This window comes from Tribolium castaneum, chromosome 2 (genome assembly GCF_031307605.1).
Source record: "Tribolium castaneum strain GA2 chromosome 2, icTriCast1.1, whole genome shotgun sequence".
NCBI lineage: Eukaryota > Metazoa > Arthropoda > Insecta > Coleoptera > Tenebrionidae > Tribolium > Tribolium castaneum.
The window spans coordinates 15,252,002-15,273,973 of record NC_087395.1 but is presented as its reverse complement, the minus strand read 5'-3'; the positions used below and the strand labels follow the sequence as shown (position 1 = coordinate 15,273,973).

The following is a 21,972-nucleotide window of genomic DNA, read 5'->3' as shown; positions in this document are numbered from 1 at the left end:
TATTCTCTTTCAGACAAACACGACCCTCAATTAATGCAATTAATACAATTAATTAACTTGGCCCAGTTCTTCACAATTTTTAATGTACATACTCTAATTTCCTTGCACAAGACAAATTAAAAAAAAGAAATATGGTAACGATAACTGAAACTTGACAACATAAGTTTGTAAAAATAAAAATAGCAATAACCGAAACGAACCTCTTGGAGTAGAAGTTCTAAAGTATTTTTTGATCAATAATTATAATTATTAATAAAACCTAATTCAACCAACAACTTTCTTGGGGTACCTAATTTTAATTTATTTTCGATTAATGGTCATTTTTCAAAAATTATTTTTAACGTCATTAAGTACCATTATAACTCGTATACATACCTTTTAAAAACCGTCAATTTTAACGTAAAATGTATTTAAAAAAATTCAAACTTTTACCAATTTGCAACATGCCACTTATTTTTCAAAACGCTGCGAATACGGTTGCAGATACAAGAAAAAGGTAAAAAAAAAAGTTGTAGAGAATTAAATTTCCTACAAAAAAGTTCGCGAGACCATATCTCTATCTTCAACCATTTAGGCACCAAAGTCGTTCAAAAATGCTCAAGCGACAGGCTTGCTTCATTTTCCAGTGGTCAAATATTGGAAAGTTAATTTATACCTAAACCGTTGAAGACACAAATATGATGTAGTAAACTTTTTTGTAGAAAATTTAATTCTCTACAACTTTGTTCCTTACATTTTTTTTGTATCTTTAACCGTATTCGCAGCGTATGCAAAAATTTAAGATGGAACGCAAATTGATAATTCTAAGTGATAATTCTTTGCACACCGTCGCATATTTATCAAAACGCTGGGAATACGGTTAAAGATACAAAAAAAGTATAAGGAACAAAGCTAAAGAGAATTAAATTTTCTATAAAAAATTCGGCGACACCTTATTTTTATCTTCTGCAATTTAGGTATAAATTAACTTTCCATTATTCGACCACCGGTACAATGAAACGAATCCCTTACTTCAGCGTCTTTGGGGCCTAAACTGTTGATAACAGAGATATGGCCTCGCAGACTTTTTTAAAGGAAATTTAATTCTCTACAAATTTCGTCTTAACATTTTTCGTGCATCTTTAACCGTATTGGCAGCGTTTTGAAAAATACGGGACGAAGCGTAATTTTTTTTTCAAGTTTCTTATGAAAATTTTAGTCGTCAGTTAAGACTGTCAGCCTAAACATTTCTTCATTTTTTCCAAGTAATTAATCAACTGATTAGATTTAAATTAATTTAAAATGATTTTTTTTGGGTTCCAAAAATAATGCGATTTTTGTATCTCGTTTCGTCTCCTATGTTATAGTTCTCCGTAGTCCGAATAAAATGAGTAGCATATTAAAAAACAACTAGCCCTTTTAATATTTTATTCAATCAATTGCAATTAATTGTGATGTTATGAATTTAAAAAAAAATTAAAAACGAAATTAATTGGTAAATTTTTACGAACTTTATGAAGCCAAACTAATTGTGTTAAAATTCAACTGGAAAAATCCACAGATGTGAAAACAAGTTTTCACAAAATTTTGAGTATACGAAGCCTCACTTTTTTCGCTCAACCTTCGCTAATTCTTTATGACAGCTCCATATAAAATTACGGAATTCTTGGCTTCCTTCAAGTCTTGGTATCGCGTGAGCGACGTCTGGGAGAAAAACTCTCTTGTTTTTGAGCTAATTTGTTACAAAATAGATCAAGTAGTGTTTTCTGTACATGAAACTTTCAGTCCTCTACGGGAACGATATGTTTGTATTCGAGTTGCGCCACAACTGCAAACTGTATTTCTGGAGCATTCGAAATGTCTTCATCATAATTCTGTTTAGATGACAAACATGAACGTCGTGTAAACATGAGAGCCCCTCATTCCAGGTTATACCAATAATGTTACTTAATAACATATTTGTAATTAAAAAGCGACAGGAAACGAGCGCTGTTTGAGGAATTAATTACCAGTCAAAGCTCGTCAATCGTCTGGATGTTAACAGTCAACAAACGATACCTCCAGATTTACCCTCAGAATCGCAAAATAATCCAATTACGAGCTGCGAAAGTGCATCCCTACGTGAACATCTGCGTATGCTAGATCTGAGTAGGCTTTACGATGCCTGACAAAACACGATCACAATCCTCTCGTTCTATTGTTCCGGTAAACCACCGAACGTCACGCTCACTTGTGGTCTTGTTTAATAAAATGCATTAATTAGATAATAGCTCCAGATTTTCCACTCAAATTGGAAGAATCGAGTCATGTGCGAGACGTGATCCTCGATCCTGCGACTGAAATAACTAATTCACGCATGCTAAGGGAGTCATACATGAGACTTCAATATCCTCGTGATAGACTATTCATGACAAATTAAGTATTAATTGAATAAACTATTGTGTTGGGGTGCGAAGTGAACTAATTACGCCCTATTGTAAGCACCAATACAAAAAAAGGCAAATGGAATGATAGCACAAGCGTAATCGTCGATAATAAAAGCCCTCAGTGTCACTTTTTTTAAAAAATATGGACATATCGTGACACCCGCGTTTTATTCCAAAACGTGGAATTTGTTTGATCATACGAAATTGGAAAGAATTTCAAATTCCATCCAGTGAGGTCAATAAAGTGGCAGCGAATTCCTAGGTGGACCTACTGTTGACCAATCTTTTCCTCTTTCAATATATAAGAGTGGAAAACAGGGCGAAAGGGAGTCATTCCCGCCCGGTCTTGGACAGATTCAAACTCTTGTAAGTTTCGTTTTTAACAACACAAAAAGTCGTTGACACTGGACGTTAATAGCGAGTAGGAGGTGGCAATTGCTTAATAGATTCAGTTGCTCAAATTTGCAGACCTGTCCGACAAAAATTCAGCAAAATGTAACGCAAAATTAATCACATTTAACTATAAACATGAGTAACGGTCATTAAAAATTCCCCCATAAACCACTCAGATAATTTATTTTTATTATATTCTGCCACCAATCTAAAATAATTATTAATAACGCAATTATGCTGAACTAACACATAAATTGTTACGCGCTCCAGATTCGCAAAAACGGGAATAAAACAAATTAAACAAAAATATTCAATTGTTGCTCGAACCTTTTATTTTCAATTTATTATTATTGTTATTTTCGTATGCTATTCCTGGTCAATAATTATCAACTGGTTAAAAAAAACATTTGGGTACTCTCGATTTTCAGCAAAATTAACATTATATTTACTTTTGCAGGTATTAGGTAAGATGTGGCAACGATTATAAAATGCGGTCGATGAGTTAATTCTCATTTCCCAAATTAGCTTTTCGTTTAAATCAAGATCTGAGCTCCTTTTCACCGATACTCGTAAATCGACCATCACTTCACTTAACACAATTTTCCCAATTTTCTAGAGCATAATAAATACAGTCCAGATGTTCGAATAAAAATACAGACGAGGCAACAATTCAATTGACACTGTGTGTAAATATTTACAGCCAGTAAGTGAAGAATTCGACTTTCGCAATTTTTCACTTAGCGTTTAATTACTCCGTTTATTGTATAAATAAAATCGAAAGGTTTCCCAAATGAGTCAGTCGTTGCAAAAATAGCGAGACTTAATTTAAATTTGTAATGATCGTGAACTTCAAAAGCGTATCTCAGAGGTTAATTAAACTCGAGAATTGTTATAATAGAACGTTTAGAAAAATCGCAAATTATGTTCAACGAGTTATTTCCCCGTTTGCAGACATATTAAATTTCCATTCTAATTTTACAATAGTCCTCTTTTACAAATCGGATTAATGAAAACAAAGCACGGGTGTAAGTTACTAACCGAAGCTTTACAAAATCCAAGAACTAGTTTTCCATATTTTATCAGAAGGATTAAATAGGGATGCCGATTTTTTTCACGTTGTTAAATAATTCAGTTGAAAGCACTTCCCTACTACAAAAATCCTCTAGGATTTTAAATAGTTGAAAAGGGTCATTAGGGTAATTGCTTTGTCTCATTACCACCGCCGGGAACTAATACGTTAGCAACTTTTTTTAATAACGACATAATCGGACTCTTCCTTTTTTAATAAACGTTCTTCCCGGGATAAAGTTTAATTAAAATCATGGATAATTAAGAGATAACAGTACACAAAAGAAAGTGAATTATTATATTCCGGGAGTAAACGACAGACCGTTCCATCAAACAAAAGATTTTTTCAGCGAAAGAAAGGTTTAATTTTTAGGGCGAATTTATTATTACAATAATAAGGGTTGGGCGAGGATATAGGGTCGACTAATTTCGCGCGCTAGATGTGACTGTTACACATCCCGCATGCAGAACAATAAATTGTTAATTTCCCGCTGACCTTTACGCTATTTTCAGTTGTTTGCACTTTTTTTCGACGAACGAGACGTTCGAATTGATTGCGCCCGTAAGTTAGCATCGATTTATTTTATTCGATCCCGGCTATATACTCAAATTACTGAACTTAAGTAAATTAATCTAAATGTTCACCTGGCGTGTCTCAATTATATTAAATTCGCCGAGGATACATTTAGACAATTGCCACCGTTTGGTCCAGAGGATGAAATTCTTTCACTTGCACCTGGCGACCCGACCCCTGATTTACCTGCCAGCCAAAGAATGAAAGAAAGAAAAACGGATGTATGATCGATTTCGTCTGGACGGTGTAAAGAAGTTAGGTATTATAAAGCAGTAGAGTGGAAGTACATTTGTATAAGGAAATTCCATTTTACGGAAAATGGTTGTATGAATCTATACCGTACCCATTATCTGGATAAATTCGTTTATGTAGAAAAGCGCATCTATCCGAAAACTCAACAGATAACTTCGTACAGTCAGTTTAACCGAAATAAATTCACGTTTTATATTTCATTTTCAGCAGGTTGTTATTTTCGTGACAAACGTCGCCTCGCTGCCCGAAGACCCGATTTTTTACCGCTCTGCGGAATTTTCATTTTTATGGCCGTTTCGCATGACCCTTAATAATTTTTATTTTCATAATTAACTTCTTCATTATGGCCGTTTTGAGCCGGATTAATTGCCAATCTCTGCAAATTATCTGCTGCAAATCCGAGCTTTGTTGGCTCTAATTTTAAAAGCAATGAGCAAAAAATTCCCAATTAATTTCTTTACAAATAAAGCGCATATGCACGAACCCATATTTCCGCAAAATCCTACGACATAACCCGAAAATTTTATTCACACAAGCCAATGTAAATATTAAATCGGGACCCTTCTGTGATTTTTCCACTCTCCTCTGATCCATAAATAAATTCATAAAAATAGACACTTGATAAGTGGGCATATGCATTAGTGATAAGAGATCAAAGATGTCAACTTATATCGTACGACAGCTTGTAAATAAATAACCAAAAGCTTCGTGCCCACAACACTATCTATTGATTGCTGAGTTAATAATTCAAAAGTCAGATTTTACTAAAACCGACTACATAATAATTAAAATAAATTACAGGTATTGCACAGGTTTTGGCAAAATATACAAATAAAAACAAAAATGGCTCTTCTATCACTCTGTCAGTCAATTCGTGTGAAAAAACGCACTGGGCAATCTCTAATCTGCTTTCAAAATATGAATTTCGCTCAAAATGTAACGAAAAATCAATTAAAAGCCTCACAACACGACTGATTTCCGTGAGTTGTGTTTAATTTTCCATGTTTTATCGGCAATAATCACCAGCAATGAATCCAAATTTCAACTGTAACGAAACTAATTCGAATCAAGATGTCAATCTTGTTGTTATTCGAGTACTTAACAATAAAATAAAATGTAACGTTTGCGCCACCACAAATGCCGGGGTTAAAATTCTATTAGCATACGCAATTTGGCCTTTAACACCCTTGTAAAATATTTAATACGGTTTTTTAATAGGCGCTTAATCGATGAGTCCACACGGTTATTTCCAGCTGAGTATTTTTGCAATAAAGGTGTTCAGGCTGATGAAATATGAAAAACACATGGACCCGTTCAAATTTAAAATAAACGTTTGAATACCAAACAAATCGATTGGAAAAATAAACCCCTCATGTATGAACCACATCCTGGACATTTATGGGCCCTTCATAGTTGGCCTAATAAATGGGTAATATCGTAATAAAAAAAGATAACGTCGTTTGATGGGAGAAAAGTAATCCTTGTTGGATTTAACTTGGTGACTGGTCACATTCCAAAGCTACAGGTATTTCCTTTGTGGCCGCTTACTCGGCTCTTAGGCTGTGCTAACTACCCGAGATAACGCGGATGTAGCGTCACAGTCTGACACATCACTGGCTTTTATTATGCAAAGGTCATATGCACTTTTCGACGACTTAAAATCCGGAGTGCATCTGACGTTAATTTGCTTTTCGTTTCAATCCTTTGGCCATCTCAAACGATTATTCGATACTTTAATCACGAAACTGTCTCAAACACTTGATCGAAAAGCTTATTTTACCTGAAATGAGCTCAATTTTAAAAATCCAATTCAATCAATTAAGCCATCTTGTCCGTCCTTGCTCCAACATGCACTACTTTAATAAAAGTGACCTCGCACCGTTGTGACTCAACCATCATAAAAGAAAAGTTTTCGAGTTGTCCATTAGCTTACTTTCATTTGGGCATTGTTTCGTACTTTTGTCATCCGTTTTAATTCATTTCCGGCCCACCTATGCTTCTGGGTGTTCCCGATTTTTCCGCTTTGTGAATTGATTATCGATTCGGTGTGAAACTAAAATTGTTTCGAAATTCACAAAAGCAAAGCTAAAAAGAATTCGTAATGAAATATTTAAGCAATTATTACTATGTCAACTTTGAAGCATTTTTCGATCGATATTATCTCAACTACCTGTAAAAGTAAATAGAATGGTAAAATACAAATAATAGTTCAAGGACCAGATAAAGATAATTTTGGCCACATTCCAATTAAAAGCCCATTCATGAATATCTGTCCCATGTCTTTAAATTTTACATGTCGTTAATTTTCGGCATATCTCCAATCTCAAGCGAAGGAAAATAAACATTCGGGAGCACGCCACGATATCCTACATCTGCGAAATTAAAAATATTGCTCTACTTCAAATAAATAACCCCAGACAAGGTTAGCTTATCAACGTCAAGTCGATTGTAACAGGAATTACTCTTCCACATATACCTAACCGTTTATTTTTATTTATCGCTAAACGAATAAATTTTAAATTACGAACTAAGCCATGTGCGTGATTTGTTTAGGGCGACCACCCTGAACTTCGTCATAAATTAACAAAACATAAAAACAATCGACGACCAATTTAACTCGATTTGTTCGATGTTAGTAAAGTAATTTAAATTTTCAACTTTGGAGCGTAATGGGTTTTTGTAATCAAAATGCATATCTGCATAATTGTATGTAGAACGTTGTGTAAAACAACGGATTTGTTTTATCCACTGCCACTACATTTCGCCCCGATAACCTACTTGTTTCAAAGCTAAATTAAATTATTGCACGAAAAATAGTCTTGGAAAAATTGTTTAATAACATGTTTATTTATTGTTCTTGTATGTGTAATAGTAAAATAACTGCATTTTTTTTGCAGTCGCTATTTTTGCTTCTGAAATTTTTAAACACTTATAAATAGAAATATTAATAGTGGCACGCAAAGGTATGAAAAATTAATTCCGTAAAACACAAGCTAACTTTTTAATGATTAATAGATCAACAAACAATTCCAATAGCGCCAATTTGGAAGAAAAGTACGATTGAGAGAACTAGTACTTTCTTGTAATAGTCATAAATTGTTTATAAGGTGCATTAAGCGATTAGGAGCAACGTAGCTTCAAATTATTCCTTAATTAACATTCGATATAATTAGTTTATGGTCGAAGGAAGATTCCAAATTCGTGAGATTGCAATTTCTGGGTCAATATTCTCGCCAGGAATAAAAACTTACTTCAAACAAAAACGAAGGATTGTAATAAACTCAGCAGTAAAATATTGTTAAAGATTCTAGTAAATGTGTTAAATTAAAGAAATTACTTCGCCAGTAGTTTGTGGTTAAACTTGTGATTATGCGACAATCAGTATGGTGTTGCTGTGGTTTGCGTTTACATACATATGAGAAGGGTACCTGAAAATTTAATTTCCTTATTTCATTTTCTTTGTAAGTGGAGTAGAATGCAATACCAAAGTCCACACAAAGACTCACAGAAAATAACTCGTAGCCTGGAAAAATGTGTCTTTATTTGTTTTTTTCTTTACTTATTAATTAAGAGCACAGTTAGAAGTTCGATAAATCAGTCACAATTGGTTAAAAAATAGTGCCTTGAATTTTCGTTATAGCGAGGTTCTACTGTGTTTATAATTAATATTCCTATGTAACCTGTATGAAAACCCGTAAGCATTTATTTTATAAAGGATTCATTTATAATTTCGCTGGTGAAACTAAGAACGTCGACTATAAAACCAGAGGCAAAAAGACGAACTATTCCGTCAGCACCTCCACCAGCAATTTAAAAAGATTTAAACGACAGCTAGCTGATGTGGAGATTTTCATTATTACATGTGACTTTTATTAACTTAAAATATTACGCGAAAAATAACACCAAAGCAAAAAATTTCAATTTCTATTTTTAGCCGCGTGAAGGCGAGAAACGAGTTAAATAGATTAAACGCAGATTTGTGATAATTAAAATTAGAACGCAAGTTTAAATTTCTGTACGGTACCGCTGACTGTTATTATGCAATACACTTTCTTTTCTGTATCTACAGAGTGTCCCAGCGAGTAAGTAAAGCCCATTATTCACATTTAAATGTTAGAAAAGTAACATTTTTTCCCTAAGTCGTAGATACTAACCCCCTACCTTACCCAAAATTAAATTATTTTCAAATAAACAAAGTGTTTCGGATATGAGCTACAATACAAACATATGTTTATTTCAATGGAATACCCTATGTTTTTGCATTTTTTGATACAGTTTTTAAAACTAATGATTTTGACCTAAACTTTGAAATACATAATTTTAATTATTTTAACAAAAACTCGCTCTTTTTAAAAATGTATTGCTCAAAAACTAAGATTCTTAGATAAGTGTAATAATATTTTTAGATAAGTGAGTCCTTAACCACTTTAAAGATATTTTTGTAACTGTCTGAGAAAATCCAAAAATTAAGAGGTTTATTAAAAGTTGAATGGCATAAAAATTTTAAATGAAACACCCTATTTTTTATTTTTGCATCTAAAGACCTTTAAATTATCTATCTAAAAACAGTTAAGTGTCTCTTGCTGATTTCTCAGAATATATTAAATATAAATAAACATTAAATAAATCATTAAAAATTATTAACTATTGTTTCAGTAGTACAAAAGGGGAATTTTCAGCTAATAATAACTTTTGTTAAGGCCAGTTTTCATTATTTTTTACAGTGAAATAATTAAAATTTTAATATTTATGGCAAATTTTTAAATCCCCGTATAACCTCCAACAAATAATTCATGGTGGAGTTGCTATAGTTAAGGTATGGTTTACTGTGGTAACAGCAAGACAAATATCGTTTTAATTATTAACTTTAGGCATTTGAAACTTATGTTTGTAGATTGACAATATAATAATCCTTGAAAAGCAAAAACAAAAAATAGGGTGTCCCAATAGGTTTTCAAGCTATTCAACTTTTAACAACTTCATCATTTTTCTAAATTGTCGCTTAAGTTTAAATATTCTTCTTTTAAGTGGCGAAAGTGTGTTCTTATTAAAAAAATAAGATATTTCAAAAACTAAACAAAACCGACCAATAAAAGTTTAAGTCAAAATCATTAGTATCTACTAAAGCTACATCCAAAAATGCAAGAAGATATAGGGTGTTCCATTAAAAAAAACATAAGTTTGTATTGTAGCTAATTTTAGAAACATTTTACTATTCTAACATTTAAAGGTAAACAATGGACTTCACCTACTCGCTGGGACACTCTGTATAATTAAACGACATTTTCGGTATTTATCCAAACTAAACTCAAATAAGACAATAAGACCACTGCATTAAAACCATCTAAATACCATTCCGCAAAAGTATTAAAAACTTGACGATGCAATTCTCTCGTAATTGCATTTTTAATGGGGCAGTGCAGTGAGGTATCACTGACTTATGGCAAGGTCGCCAATTACCAAGAATTACCTTAAATGAGAAGAAATTTTATTTTTTCTGGCCTTATTACAACACCCACCATAATTATTTCTGGCAACTTAAAAATACTTTCTTATTTGGAATCCGCATCAGTTTCGTGACCAAGTCCAGGTAAAATCGGGCATGACAGGTAAGGTAAGTATTTTTATTGAACCCATATTGATAATTTCGCAGAATTCTCTAAATATTTAAGAAATGTGTAAGCAGCAGTGCTAGAAGCTAGAACAATGCGAAATATTTAGCTACAGGCTTCTAGAGACGGAACTTCTCGATCATATTATTACGGTGTTTGTTTGATTGGGCAAAATCTCACCCAAACTAATAATTGCCTTCAGTTAAGGCCAATTAGTTTTGTATAATTATGAGTCAACAAAGAGAGCGATTGGCATATTGAAATCAAGTGGTAACAATAACAAACGAACGTGCAGCAATAAAACCATAGTAACATGGATTTAACACCAGAGAAAGAGCAATAAAAGTCTACTCACCAGCTAAAGCATCGTGAGGAACACTGGCTAAACATACAATAAATAAATAAGTTTTAATCCCTAAAAACATGTGTCGTGTTTTCCGCTCCTTCTCCTCCATGGTGCACCTCTTCACCAACATTTTAGCAGTTTCGTTCAGTCTCACAAAACAGGTGAAAAGTTGGAAAACTCACTGGATTTTACATCGTGATGCACTTTTTCACTTCATTTTTAACACCACGGACCGTAAAACGGCATCGGCATCTCACGATACCACCTGTAGATGCAGCAACAAACGCACCGTTAACTTTTACATAGCCGTCCCCTCTCTCCTAATGAGCACAAGTACTAAACCATTTCGCTGGTTTTTCGACCATTAACCGAAAGACTTCGCTGCGTAAGTTGCCAAAGTTGCGAGTTGAACTTTTTGTTGTGCGCGTCTTTTCGAACGAAGACATTTAACGACGTGCACGCACACCACCGCACAAACACACAACAAAACTTTTACGGAAATAATCCCCGCTCTTAGTTTGTAACGCCCGCTAGGTGGCGCCAGCGGACGGCGGCAGGGTCGCCAATAGCAGAAAAACTACGGCTTCCTTATCAGTTTGATAAAAAATCGGTAATTTATCGATACACCACAGCATGGCCAACTTACATCAAATGTCGAAATGACCACAGCCATTTAACCCAAAAGAAATTGTTGTTAGAGCACTTAATATTAAATAAAATGATAAGAAAATTAATATTCTCCTCTCTTTGCTATGTTAAAAACTACTTAACTTGATTGCGTGCGTTTTTTTCATAATTTATAATTCATGCGAGCTTTGTTGCTTCCATAGTTCGAAAAGTTATGAATATTTAAACATGAAAAAAGTTGTAACTTTCCACGGCACTTTCTTAATTTTTAATAGGTAATTAATTATTCACGAATTGGGACAACATGAGTGCCCCGAGTAACACACAACTGAAAAGTTTATTTCGAATCAGAATAAATTGTTTAAGTTTGGCGCCTGAAAAGACCGCTCGCGCGGCCGGTAATACAGGTTTCACTTCCTTTTCGTGTGTATTTCATGAGCGTGAGCAGCTCTGCTGAAAACACAAAATAAACCACAGGTAATCTACGTTTCCTGAAATCATCCAATGTTTAAAACTTGTCTAAAATCCTCCCCAAATCTTGTAGAACCCCTCACGATTCATATTATTGCCCTTTCTGGCGTAAAAACTCCAAAAATCGTGTTGGTTGACACCAAGTGACAGGTTACTCACATTGACATTACCAGCCCAGTTTTGAATTAAATTTGGGTGTTTTTGACTAAATTTCAGCTTCATGGACTTGACTAGACCTACATTTAACTCCGTTCTTTTAGTTTTTTTGATTAGGAGGAGCGAGTATTTGTGGCCTAACCTCACTTTTGTTGCAGAGATGGTGCGGATGAACGTATTGAGTGATGCGCTCAAGTCCATCAACAATGCCGAAAAACGGGGCAAACGGCAGGTTTTGATCCGCCCGTGCTCCAAAGTCATCATCAAATTTTTAACTGTGATGATGAAGCACGGGTATATTGGTGAATTTGAAATCGTTGACGACCACAGAAGCGGAAAAATTGTGGTGAATCTGACCGGTAGACTGAACAAGTGTGGAGTTATTTCGCCAAGATTCGACGTTCCAATTACACATATTGAAAAGTGGACGAACAATTTGTTACCGTCACGTCAGTTTGGGTGAGTCTTTGGTGGTCGATTGTGGGGTTTTATTTACTTTGTTTGTGTCAGATATGTTGTGTTGACCACAAGCGGGGGTATTATGGATCACGAGGAAGCCAGAAGGAAACATCTGGGAGGGAAAATCCTTGGATTTTTCTTTTAAAGTAAAGTTATTTAATAAAGTTACAACTTTATAAAACGTGGTTTTATTGTGGAAGCCTTTACTTTTATTTAAAAGAAAATACATTAGTTGCTATCTAAAAAACAGGGAAAAGATATTAAAACCTTACCGCTAAGCTACTAAAAATACACTCTATTTTTATTATTTACAGTCTTGGATTTACTAAGATCAATACTGAATCACAAACGAACTTTTGACTTGAGAAAAATTGCACAAACAATTTATACAAACTTGTACTTGTAAATGATTACGCACACTATTGTAACTAATTTGTTTCTTGCATCCGCACAAAACTAAAATAAACAAAATGCTTCACTGATCATTTCCGCCTTTATTTGGTACAAGAAAATATTCGTGCCTTTCAAACTATCTGACTTTATCAGAACTATGCAAAACTTTCGCGACAATTAGACCGACTGCCGTAACTGCCGCTAGACTCAATCCCGCCTTCCACCACGTCCTCGTATCCGTAGGAAGTATTCCGAATTCTCTCAAATTCCTAAGAAAAACACAAATAGGAGGATTACTAAAATCGCAAACTTTCACACAAAAACATGCACTAAGCTGGAAATGAAAAACAAGCAACATGCGACAATTGTTAATTGGACAATGCATCAAAAATGTATTCTAGCTAGCACAACAATACGGTTTTTTTTCATTTTATTAGTATAACAATGGTTGCTGATTAGTAAGTAAACAAAACATTCGAAAATGTATAAATTGTAGCAACCTGTAAAACTGATTAAACCATTCTGATGGTTGTGGGCGCAACAGTAACATATGAACCATGCGGCGTAAAGGACTGCAAAAAATAAAAGAAACTTTTAGAACTTGTATTATAATGGACAATCGCAACCATTTAAGCCCTTAATCGGTGGCTAAAGTGACTACGAGGAAACACTAAAACACTTCTCTACGACAGTGTCTCTTTTACAAACCTGGAAGGTTCAACCAGAAAACAATAAAAATAGAAGTGTAAAAAATACAAATACAAATTTGCTGAAATTCTAAGACAAAAAAGGCCATTTTAGATTTCAATTTCTTGTATGAAATCTATTGAAGAATATTATTAAAGATAAAATCAACAAATTAATTAATTACATAAATTAATAAAAGTCTTAATTGTAACAGTATTGGTAATTAACTAATTAATTTCAAACAGGTATTAAAACTTGAATGAATTTCCTTCCATTTTCATTAATAATTTTCTCCCTTTGTTTAAAGATTCCATCAATATTGTCACTACTCACTCTCGTGGAAATATTCAAGGATATGAAATCGTAATCTGAGTGCATTAGCAAATGAAAAGTTAATAGGAAGTGATAGTTAAATCTGTTAAATCTGAATAGCCTGCGATAATAAAAAATACATTCGTTTGTATTTCAATCATCAGATTACAAATAAAAAAAATTATACACAGTGGTTCAAAAGTGTTGCGTATAGGGTGGTAGAAAACGCAAATATGTTTTCTTTGAGATGCTGTTCCCGATTTTACCTCTTCAGAAAATCTTAACACTTGACAAAAAAAATTAATATCAAAGTTGTATTTTTGGAATGGAATCAAAATCAGGTTTTGTTGTTTCTATTATAAATAAAACAAAAAATATCCAGAGCGACATGCATAATTTTTCTGGCTGTATTTGAAGTACAGCCAATTTTTTATTTTTTTGTTAAGAAACGAGGCGCGCTTATCGCAAAAATGTGATTAAATATTAGTTATGCAAACTTCGTTCAATTTTTTATTTACAAAAACGCTCGAAAAACGCCAAATAATATGATTCTCGACCAAATTTAATAACTTCTTGGTGAAAATTTATAGTTAATAATACGAGCATAAAAACACAAACTTAAAAGTTCGAGGGCTGTCGTTATGCAACGAGCGTATGCGAGTTGCAAGCATACCTAGACACCCGAGAACTTTAAGCGTTTTCGCATAAGTGTTATTCAAAAACTTTTTGTCGAAACATTTTAATTTAAAACACGTTTAAAAACATTTAAATAAGTGAAAACATTAATTAATTTAAAACACATTGCTATGGGAAGCGTGTTTTAAAATAGTGAAAACACGTGGCTTTCGGAAACCTGTTTTAAAATAGTGTTGTTAATCTAAGGTTCAAATATTTAAAAAAAAGACTTGAAATCTAATTACATAAAAAAAGGATAGAGAATATAAACAATGATTTCTTTAGAATTGGATGATGGCTTTTTAACTGACCAACGATGGAAAAAACACACTAAACTATATTTTTTTATACATTTTTTAATACATATTTTATTTAACATTTACCCTTTTGTCTCAAGGAAAATGTATCTAAGTCCGGCTCTGTAACAAATCTATATTTTTTATTATTTTCAGAAATGACGATATCAATGCAATTCGAGATGAATACTCGAGTAACTACTAATTACGTGGATTACGTTATCACTTGCAATAAACACTTTAATTCTAATAGCTTTGTATTTTTCCTAAATGCTGTTGCCAAAGTTCTACCTACAAGTGCGTAATCAAAATTACGATAGGTCAGAGTAACACAGAAATTTTGAGAAACCGATGAATAAAAAATAAGTGTGGATGACTTGCTGCATTTACTAAACAAAAAATAATGAGCCAATTAAAACGACCACAATTTACATTTTTAAACATTTAAACGCCGTAAATTACGCCAATGTTTTTAATTAAGAATTCAATTAAACAACCAACCTGTGTTTGTAGAACAAAATCCAAGCTGCTTGAAACCGACTAACCCCAATTTTATTATCACCCAACATCCCCCCCAAAATACTTACGGGAAAGCAGCCATTGTTGCCAACTTGACAAACACATCCTTTCTCATGTGCCCTTTAACTGAAAAATTCTGAGGTGGCAGTACTTTGTATTTTTGACAAAATGTAAGCGGTTGTAATAAATACTCCTGCTTTACTTCCTCCAAATCGCTTTTACATGCGACTACCAAAACCGGTATTTTACTCTCGGCAAAATATTTCTAAATAAAATAAAAATAAAGTAACAAACTCAAAATTCCTTTGACGTACTTACAATATAAATACGTGCGATATATTCAAACGACTTTGGATTATTGTTGTCATAGACCAAACAAGCAACATCACACTGAACCTCATGAGGCAATAAGGGGTCAGACACGTTCCTCACATTAATGTCACGTAGCACCATTATTTTTTCCTGACCGTAGACCTGCACGACATTAACTGTACAAGTGGGCGTTCCTGTATTTTCCAAGTGGGGACTTTTTTGCTAAAAGACAACAAATTGGCAATAAAACAATATTATTACAACAGTCCTTACTTCAGTAGGCGATCTAATAAAACTCCGACAGAAACTGGACTTCCCCGCCCCCATTGGTCCAATCACGTGACACTGATACACATTTCGACTCGACTGTTTTTTCGCCAAATCAATTTTCTTTTCTCTCGTTACTGAAAACATTAATTACAACTTGACTCCAAAAATACACGAAACTGTAATACCTTGTACAGCTGATACCTGACTTTCATTCTCGTAAATGTTGTAACCTAAGTAAGCTAAATACTCGAAGGTTCGGGGCAGGTCTACCAAAGTCATGAGCGCCCATTGACACATATAACCCTGGTATGTGATCCAACCCTTTTCGTTGGTTGGGACCATTGCACTCACATCGGGGGGCCACGCAGGGGTCGGACAAGTCGAGAAAAGTTCAGTGTATTCAGAGGGTGATAACGCATGGTCGCGGTCTTTATCAAACCTTTCAAATATGTGGGTCAGGAATTGGTACCCTTTATGGGACAGTTCCGTGGTACAGCCAGACGGTACCTTCAAACTGTAATTTAATAAATTCATATTCAAATTTCCGCAAAAAAATTTAATAAGTTGGCCATCTGGTGACAATATTTACTTTTTGTACCAATTTATAATTCTAAAAGTACCACGCGTTATTGAGGTAGGTCGCAAATTAAAGCTAAATGGTTTTCTTATGGGCGTTTGAAAATTACTTTTACATGTCAATGGTTTCTTAAGGATTTTGGTAATTTTAGTCAATTATTTTTTATGATAAACACATACAAGTTTTTTAATGTTACCTTTTTCAAGCATCAAAGTTTAGTTTTTCTTGGTTTTTATAACATTATATTGATACAATTTATAGGGCCCATTAGAATTGTCAGAAATTGGTTGTTATACTAATAACATTGAATTTCTACTCATGTGGTGCAGCCCAAAAAAAAATAGATGTTGGCTCTCAGAGCACAATTTCTTTTATTTTAAAACGCCTATTATGAAAAACAAGTAACTTTCATAAACGTAAAAATACCATGCAATCATCTGAATTCATAATTAGTGGGATGTTAATTTTTTAGGACTTTTGTTACAATGTCCAGTGTTACATAAAACACACTAATGTTCTTAGTGTTGTTCTATAAGAGTATATTACGTTAAAAATGAAAATAATTAGTTCGCCAAACAGATTAGTTTATAAAAAAACGTCTATTGAAAAATGCATTTACTGAGGTTTTTATTAATGTTATTTTAAAATTTAAGAAATAAGACATCCCATTTAACAAATACAAATAAATAAATAAATAAATGGGGTGTTCAATATTATAACGAAATAATAATTTCTATTATAATAATAAATAATAATTTTTGACGTAAGCATTACCAATATATTTTTTTAATTGTTTTTAAGTGGAACATTTTTTAAACCCAAGAATCAGAACGAATCACTATTTCAACGTTTTGTTTAATAAAAACTACCCCTTTAAAAATAATGCCTTCAAATTTATGGAAAATGTATAATTTTTTATATTACTTTATAAACACTTTATATTTAGAAATATATTAAAAAAATATTTAAAAATGATTGAGATGGTCTTGATTATTAGTTTATTTAGGAATATTTATTATGTTCACAAATTTTCAACAAAAAATTGTTTAACAACATTAAAGTGAACCAATCTGTTACAACCAATTATTGCATTTTAAAAAAACATTTTTGACGTAAATTTCCGATTATTGTGATCTTGATGATTTTTTTATTTGTAAGTAGATAAAGTAAACATTTCGACCAAGTTTTTTATTCAAATTCTTGGCACAATTTTAACTCGATTACCACAAAATTTTACTCAGAAATTGATAACTTGTAAAAAGAGACTACAAATATTTTAAGATCAATTTATTTAAATTTTTTATTTGTGGTTAGTAAGGACACAAGCACAGTTTTGAAAAAAAAATTAAGTCATTCTAATCTTGAAATATATTTTTTTAACGACAGGTTAAGTAAAAATTCTGCCAAAGATGTTTTATTCGAATTATTTGCAAAATAATTTTAACTCCATTGTCACAAAATTTTGCCTAGACATAAATAATTACCTAATAAAAAGGGCTTATAAGTCGATGTAGAGCAATTTAATTTCTTTGTTTTTTATTAATTTAATTTTAGAAAAACAAAATCGAGCATATTTTCACAAGTACATACTATTTACCTCCAAAACTATGAATCGTAAAACAAAAATAATGACCGATTTGGAATTGTTAGATAACTTTACATCAAATAGGTATACTTTAATGAAGTGAAAATTTTCTAATAAAGATTCGAAATAACGTCATTGTGATCTCGTTTAATAAGTGATAAAAAATTTTTGCAAAAATTTTCCTCAGAAAATATTAATGCCTTTTTCAAGCACATTTCTTTTTAATTAAAAAAAATCATTTTTTTGCATCAGTAGAATTTACTTACTTTGGAAACAGATATTCTTTACACATATTCAAGTTGTCGTTGTAACCAAACTTTCTTAAAACTGTCCAGGTGGTCTCATTTCGCCCCCTTTGTATGAACAGCGTGTGCAAATACAAGAAGCCCTTCAACGTGACACAATTATGACTAACCCCATCGTCGATGTTTTTCCTCAAGACGGCTTTGACGTCATCAAGGACTTGGGGCTGTAAAGGGGCATTAAAACACCGACTTTGGAAATTATTCAGTTCAATATCATTCAAAAGTCCGTCGCAATCAATATCGCAGATTTTAAAAATCCGAATTAAAGCCTTTTTGCACGCGTCAGTCAGCTACAAATAAAAAATACGTAAAGTGGGCTAAGCCTGGCAAACGCCACCTTACATCAGCCTTTTCCACGGAGTAAATAGGGGGCGTTGGGTGAAGCACGGCCTTCTGTGCATAGTAAAACATCTCCGAGATGTTTTTCAAAGTTTTAGCTGAACACTCTATACATGTTTCTATTTCGGAAAATTCGTCCATGACTTGGAAAACGCCCTAAAATAATGACTTCAGATAAGGGGGTTTTTGGTGGAAATCGTACGTCAATCGTGGAATAGTCCACCAGGTCGATCTTGTTGCCCACGAGGACCACAGGGCAGGGCTTGTCTGGGTGGTTTTGCCGGATGAGGGGCATCCAGTGCGAGGAAATCCTGTCAATGCTGTCGTCATCGTCCACGGCGTAAACCACGCAAATAACGTTGGCTTTCTTAATTTGCTCGTTCAGCTGCTCGTCGCTTTGCTCAGCCGCCGAGTAATCGACGATATTCGTGGGCACTTGCTCGGGGGTGACGTCGGCCGGGATGGTAATTTCCTCCGCCTTGCTGGGCACATTTTCCGGGAACTCTTCACTGACCAGCGAGAGAATGAGCGAGGTCTTGCCGACGCCGCGGTCCCCGACTAGGAGGATGCGAACGTTGCGCTTCATCTGGATCTTAACAACCATCTTAGACTGGAAATGAGGTTATGTCATCTCTATTTGGCCTTTGCCTGTTGTTATTAGATAACGTTCAAATTTATAAATGGAAGATTTTCGCCTCTTATCTTGATAAAATCACAGCAAACCGCAAAACCATACTCACATTTTTACCAGGGCCGGATTGGGACACTTTGTCACTCACACCCAAACCGACGCCCACATTACTGTAAATTTACCGACACAAGCAAGGGCACTCAAAGTCCAAACAAACGGGTGTCTCTTGTGCCCCTTTTTGTAAACAATTTTACCGAAACCCCAAACCTCAATGAACAAATGTCAAATTTGACGCGTGCGTGGCGAGATTGGCACGGAATTTAATTACTCGCAAGTTCACAGGAATTGTCTGTTTCAAAGAGGATTCAATTAAGCGGAGATTGCCTTGTTTGTTATTGTTACCTCCAACATAGTGGGAAGGTTTTTTCCTGACAACAAAATTTGTTTGTTTTAATTAGGGGGTCGAGCATTGTGGCACCGAACGCATCTCTAATACTCCCGCAAAGTTGTTGAACTTTTTTTAGTTTTACGACTTCTATTAATAAAATTCTGGAATGGGTTCAATTTTTATGGTCCAGAATAGAATAATTAACTGTTTTCTTCGCCTTATTATACGCTGGGAGAGAATCTCGCTTTGCGGCACGTTTATTGAATGCAAATTTTGCCAACACAGTGGCGTAGCTCTGTTTTTATTTCAGCCATTTCAGGCACCCCAGGGAAATAACCAGCAAAAAACCTAAAATAAACACAAGACTTAAGTCATTAAAATAAATCCAGCCAATTAGAAATAATTTAGTTGACAATGAATATCTAACTGGATTTATTAGTTTTTTTAGTGCAATTAAGAATTTAAATGAATTGTAGTTTATTTCCGCATTTAAAACACTTTTCTCACATTCTCTGTGTAAAAAAACAGTAATTTGGATAGTGCATGTCTTTGCATTTATTTACCACTTTATAATTTGCAAATATATATTTAGATATGCAGAGTGATTCAGCAAAGACAACGTCCCATTCTAAATAAAAAAACTCATGTTATCGACGACGTTTTAAAAATAATGAAAATAGAAAGCTTAAACTTTAATGCAACAGACATTCAAAAATCATTCTTTTAGTTTAAAATAATTAAATAATGTGATTTCAAACAGTTCCAAGCGACTTAATAACAATGTATCCAATAACTGACTTTCGGTTGCAAAAATTTGACAAAAATCGTTGTTTAATTGGTCAAAATTACGCCATTTCCAACTTATATTCCTAAACAAATTTTTCAGTACCTACTTCTAAGGCCAACATTTCGCTCAACAATTCTTGCAAGTGATTCAAAGGCAGATAGATACCTACTATGAAGCACTGCTTTATAAAAAAACTGTATTACAATTACAACATGCAACTTTGCAGCAGTGCTTTTATTATGTTTTATTATGTGTGCGGAACCTTACATTTTAAATTAAATTTTCTTGGACCCCAAAACAAAAATCTGAAACCTGTTATTCTACTAAAATCAGTAAAAATTTGGTGATGTACAGGTGTTTTGTTTGACATAACTTTAGGAGGCTTGCGCCTAATGTTCGCAGCCAAATATACAAAAGTCACAAAACACTAGATACGAAAATACATATTTAATTATTCAATTTTTGGAAACCCATGACAGCAGTTGTCAGACTAATGACTGTTTAATTGATAGTCATAAATTTATGTTTTTATAAACAATTATCAAGTGACGGCATATTCTTCTAATCTATTTATCTTAAACGCTAACTAACTGAAAACGTTGTAATTTTTCGAAAAGGAGAACAAACTAGAAAAGACTATCCAATTTTTTAAAATTTGTATATTGTAATCCAGTTCGTATTGGAATGTGTAATGTCGGTGGCATTTTACAGACGCAGGCCTCGTAAAATATGCGAAACATCCTGTATAAAATACATAATTCTTGTTCTTTAATCGGTAGATCATTATAACTTCTTCTAAATTTAAATTCTTAAATGAATTTTAATCCATGACAATTCAGTTGACGGAAAATAATCTATAATTTCTGCAAATGCTCTAAAAGTTCTACATTCTACAATGAATTTTTGACGGCCAAAACCGAAACACCTCCATAACTTATCGACTTTTTCTTTTTTTTTTATAGCTGCGTTTCTGCTGCATATTTTAAAAATAATGCGTTATATATACAATATTAAAAAACACTAAAGTTATGGTTTTTAAATGAAACATACTGTGTTTTTTAGATGTAGCTTTTCACATTGTTTTTAACACAAATTTTTATTGGTCGATTTTGCGTAGTTTTTGAAATAATTTGATGTTTTTGACAAAAACATGTTTTTTAATTTATTACATAAAAACTAAGAAGAAAGTTCAAACTTAAAGAACAGGCTGTTTTTATAGATTCAAAATCATTGCTTTAATTCTATCAGCTTCCAAAATATTTGTTGTAGTATTGAAAATGAAAAAAATGTCAGCAAGATATGTTACACTGCACCCAATTGGTGTCGTTTAATTTATCCGCATGTTCATGTTTTCATCTTTCTGCTTTTAGAATCGACTTTTCTGTCCACGATTCGTCGTACTTTTATATGCAGAAGTAATAATTGTCTAATGTTAGTTTAAATAACCCGGAATTTAAATCTCTTGGTTTAATAATAATATGCGTAAATAATAAAAAAAAGTAAAAAAGCCTCACGGAACCTGAACAGGTCAGG

General features: G+C 33.3%; 3 protein-coding genes across 11 annotated transcripts in view; 1 reads left to right on the top strand and 2 right to left on the bottom strand.

Moving 5' to 3' along the window:
* The window catches only part of sdk (sidekick), a 61,114-nt gene extending 49,946 nt beyond the window's left edge, over window positions 1-11,168 (bottom strand). For 5 of the 6 annotated variants that reach the window (XM_015983207.2, XM_064355149.1, XM_015983209.2 and 2 more), the window contains exon 1: window positions 10,660-11,168. In XM_015983207.2, the coding sequence (XP_015838693.1) occupies window positions 10,660-10,780 (121 nt within the window). In that variant the 5' untranslated portion in view covers window positions 10,781-11,168. The remainder of the gene's footprint in view (window positions 1-10,659) is intronic. The other variant, XM_001811271.4, reaches the window with a different exon arrangement.
* A 426-nt stretch (window positions 11,169-11,594) lies between these two features.
* Window positions 11,595-12,544, top strand: LOC657360 (small ribosomal subunit protein uS8A). Its single transcript, XM_963824.5, has 3 exons — window positions 11,595-11,754; window positions 12,063-12,363; window positions 12,415-12,544. Exons 2-3 carry the CDS (start codon window positions 12,065-12,067, stop codon window positions 12,506-12,508), a joined length of 393 nt encoding a protein of 130 aa, XP_968917.1. The 5' UTR covers window positions 11,595-11,754; window positions 12,063-12,064; the 3' UTR covers window positions 12,509-12,544.
* Window positions 12,545-12,837: 293 nt separating this feature from the next.
* On the bottom strand, window positions 12,838-19,585 carry Miro (Mitochondrial Rho). 4 transcript variants are annotated; one of them, XM_015983210.2, is made up of 11 exons: window positions 19,374-19,585; window positions 18,836-19,243; window positions 18,637-18,789; window positions 18,256-18,584; window positions 16,013-16,341; window positions 15,831-15,961; window positions 15,564-15,779; window positions 15,314-15,510; window positions 15,228-15,266; window positions 13,257-13,328; window positions 12,838-13,025 (listed from the first exon to the last, which is right to left on the bottom strand). In XM_015983210.2, exons 2-11 carry the CDS (start codon window positions 19,235-19,237, stop codon window positions 12,893-12,895), a joined length of 2,001 nt encoding a protein of 666 aa, XP_015838696.1. In that variant the 5' UTR covers window positions 19,238-19,243; window positions 19,374-19,585; the 3' UTR covers window positions 12,838-12,892. The 4 variants fall into 4 exon arrangements, with proteins under 4 accessions (XP_015838696.1, XP_015838697.1, XP_008197659.1 ...); XM_015983211.2 differs by lacking the exon at window positions 13,257-13,328; XM_008199437.3 differs by lacking the exon at window positions 15,228-15,266 and having other exon boundaries at window positions 19,374-19,584.
* Between the last annotated feature and the right edge of the window lie 2,387 nt (window positions 19,586-21,972).

Coding starts and splice junctions, on each gene's coding strand:
- Miro (XM_015983210.2), bottom strand. CDS start 19,237: ATGGTTGTTAAGATCCAGATGAAGCGCAACGTTCGCATCCTCCTAGTC. Junction 15,780..15,830: donor TTATTAGATCGCCTACTGAA/GTAAGGACTGTT, acceptor GTTGTCTTTTAG/CAAAAAAGTCCCCACTTGGA. Junction 15,511..15,563: donor ATATCGCACGTATTTATATT/GTAAGTACGTCA, acceptor TATTTTATTTAG/AAATATTTTGCCGAGAGTAA.
- LOC657360 (XM_963824.5), top strand. CDS start 12,065: ATGGTGCGGATGAACGTATTGAGTGATGCGCTCAAGTCCATCAACAAT. Junction 12,364..12,414: donor TTACCGTCACGTCAGTTTGG/GTGAGTCTTTGG, acceptor TGTTTGTGTCAG/ATATGTTGTGTTGACCACAA.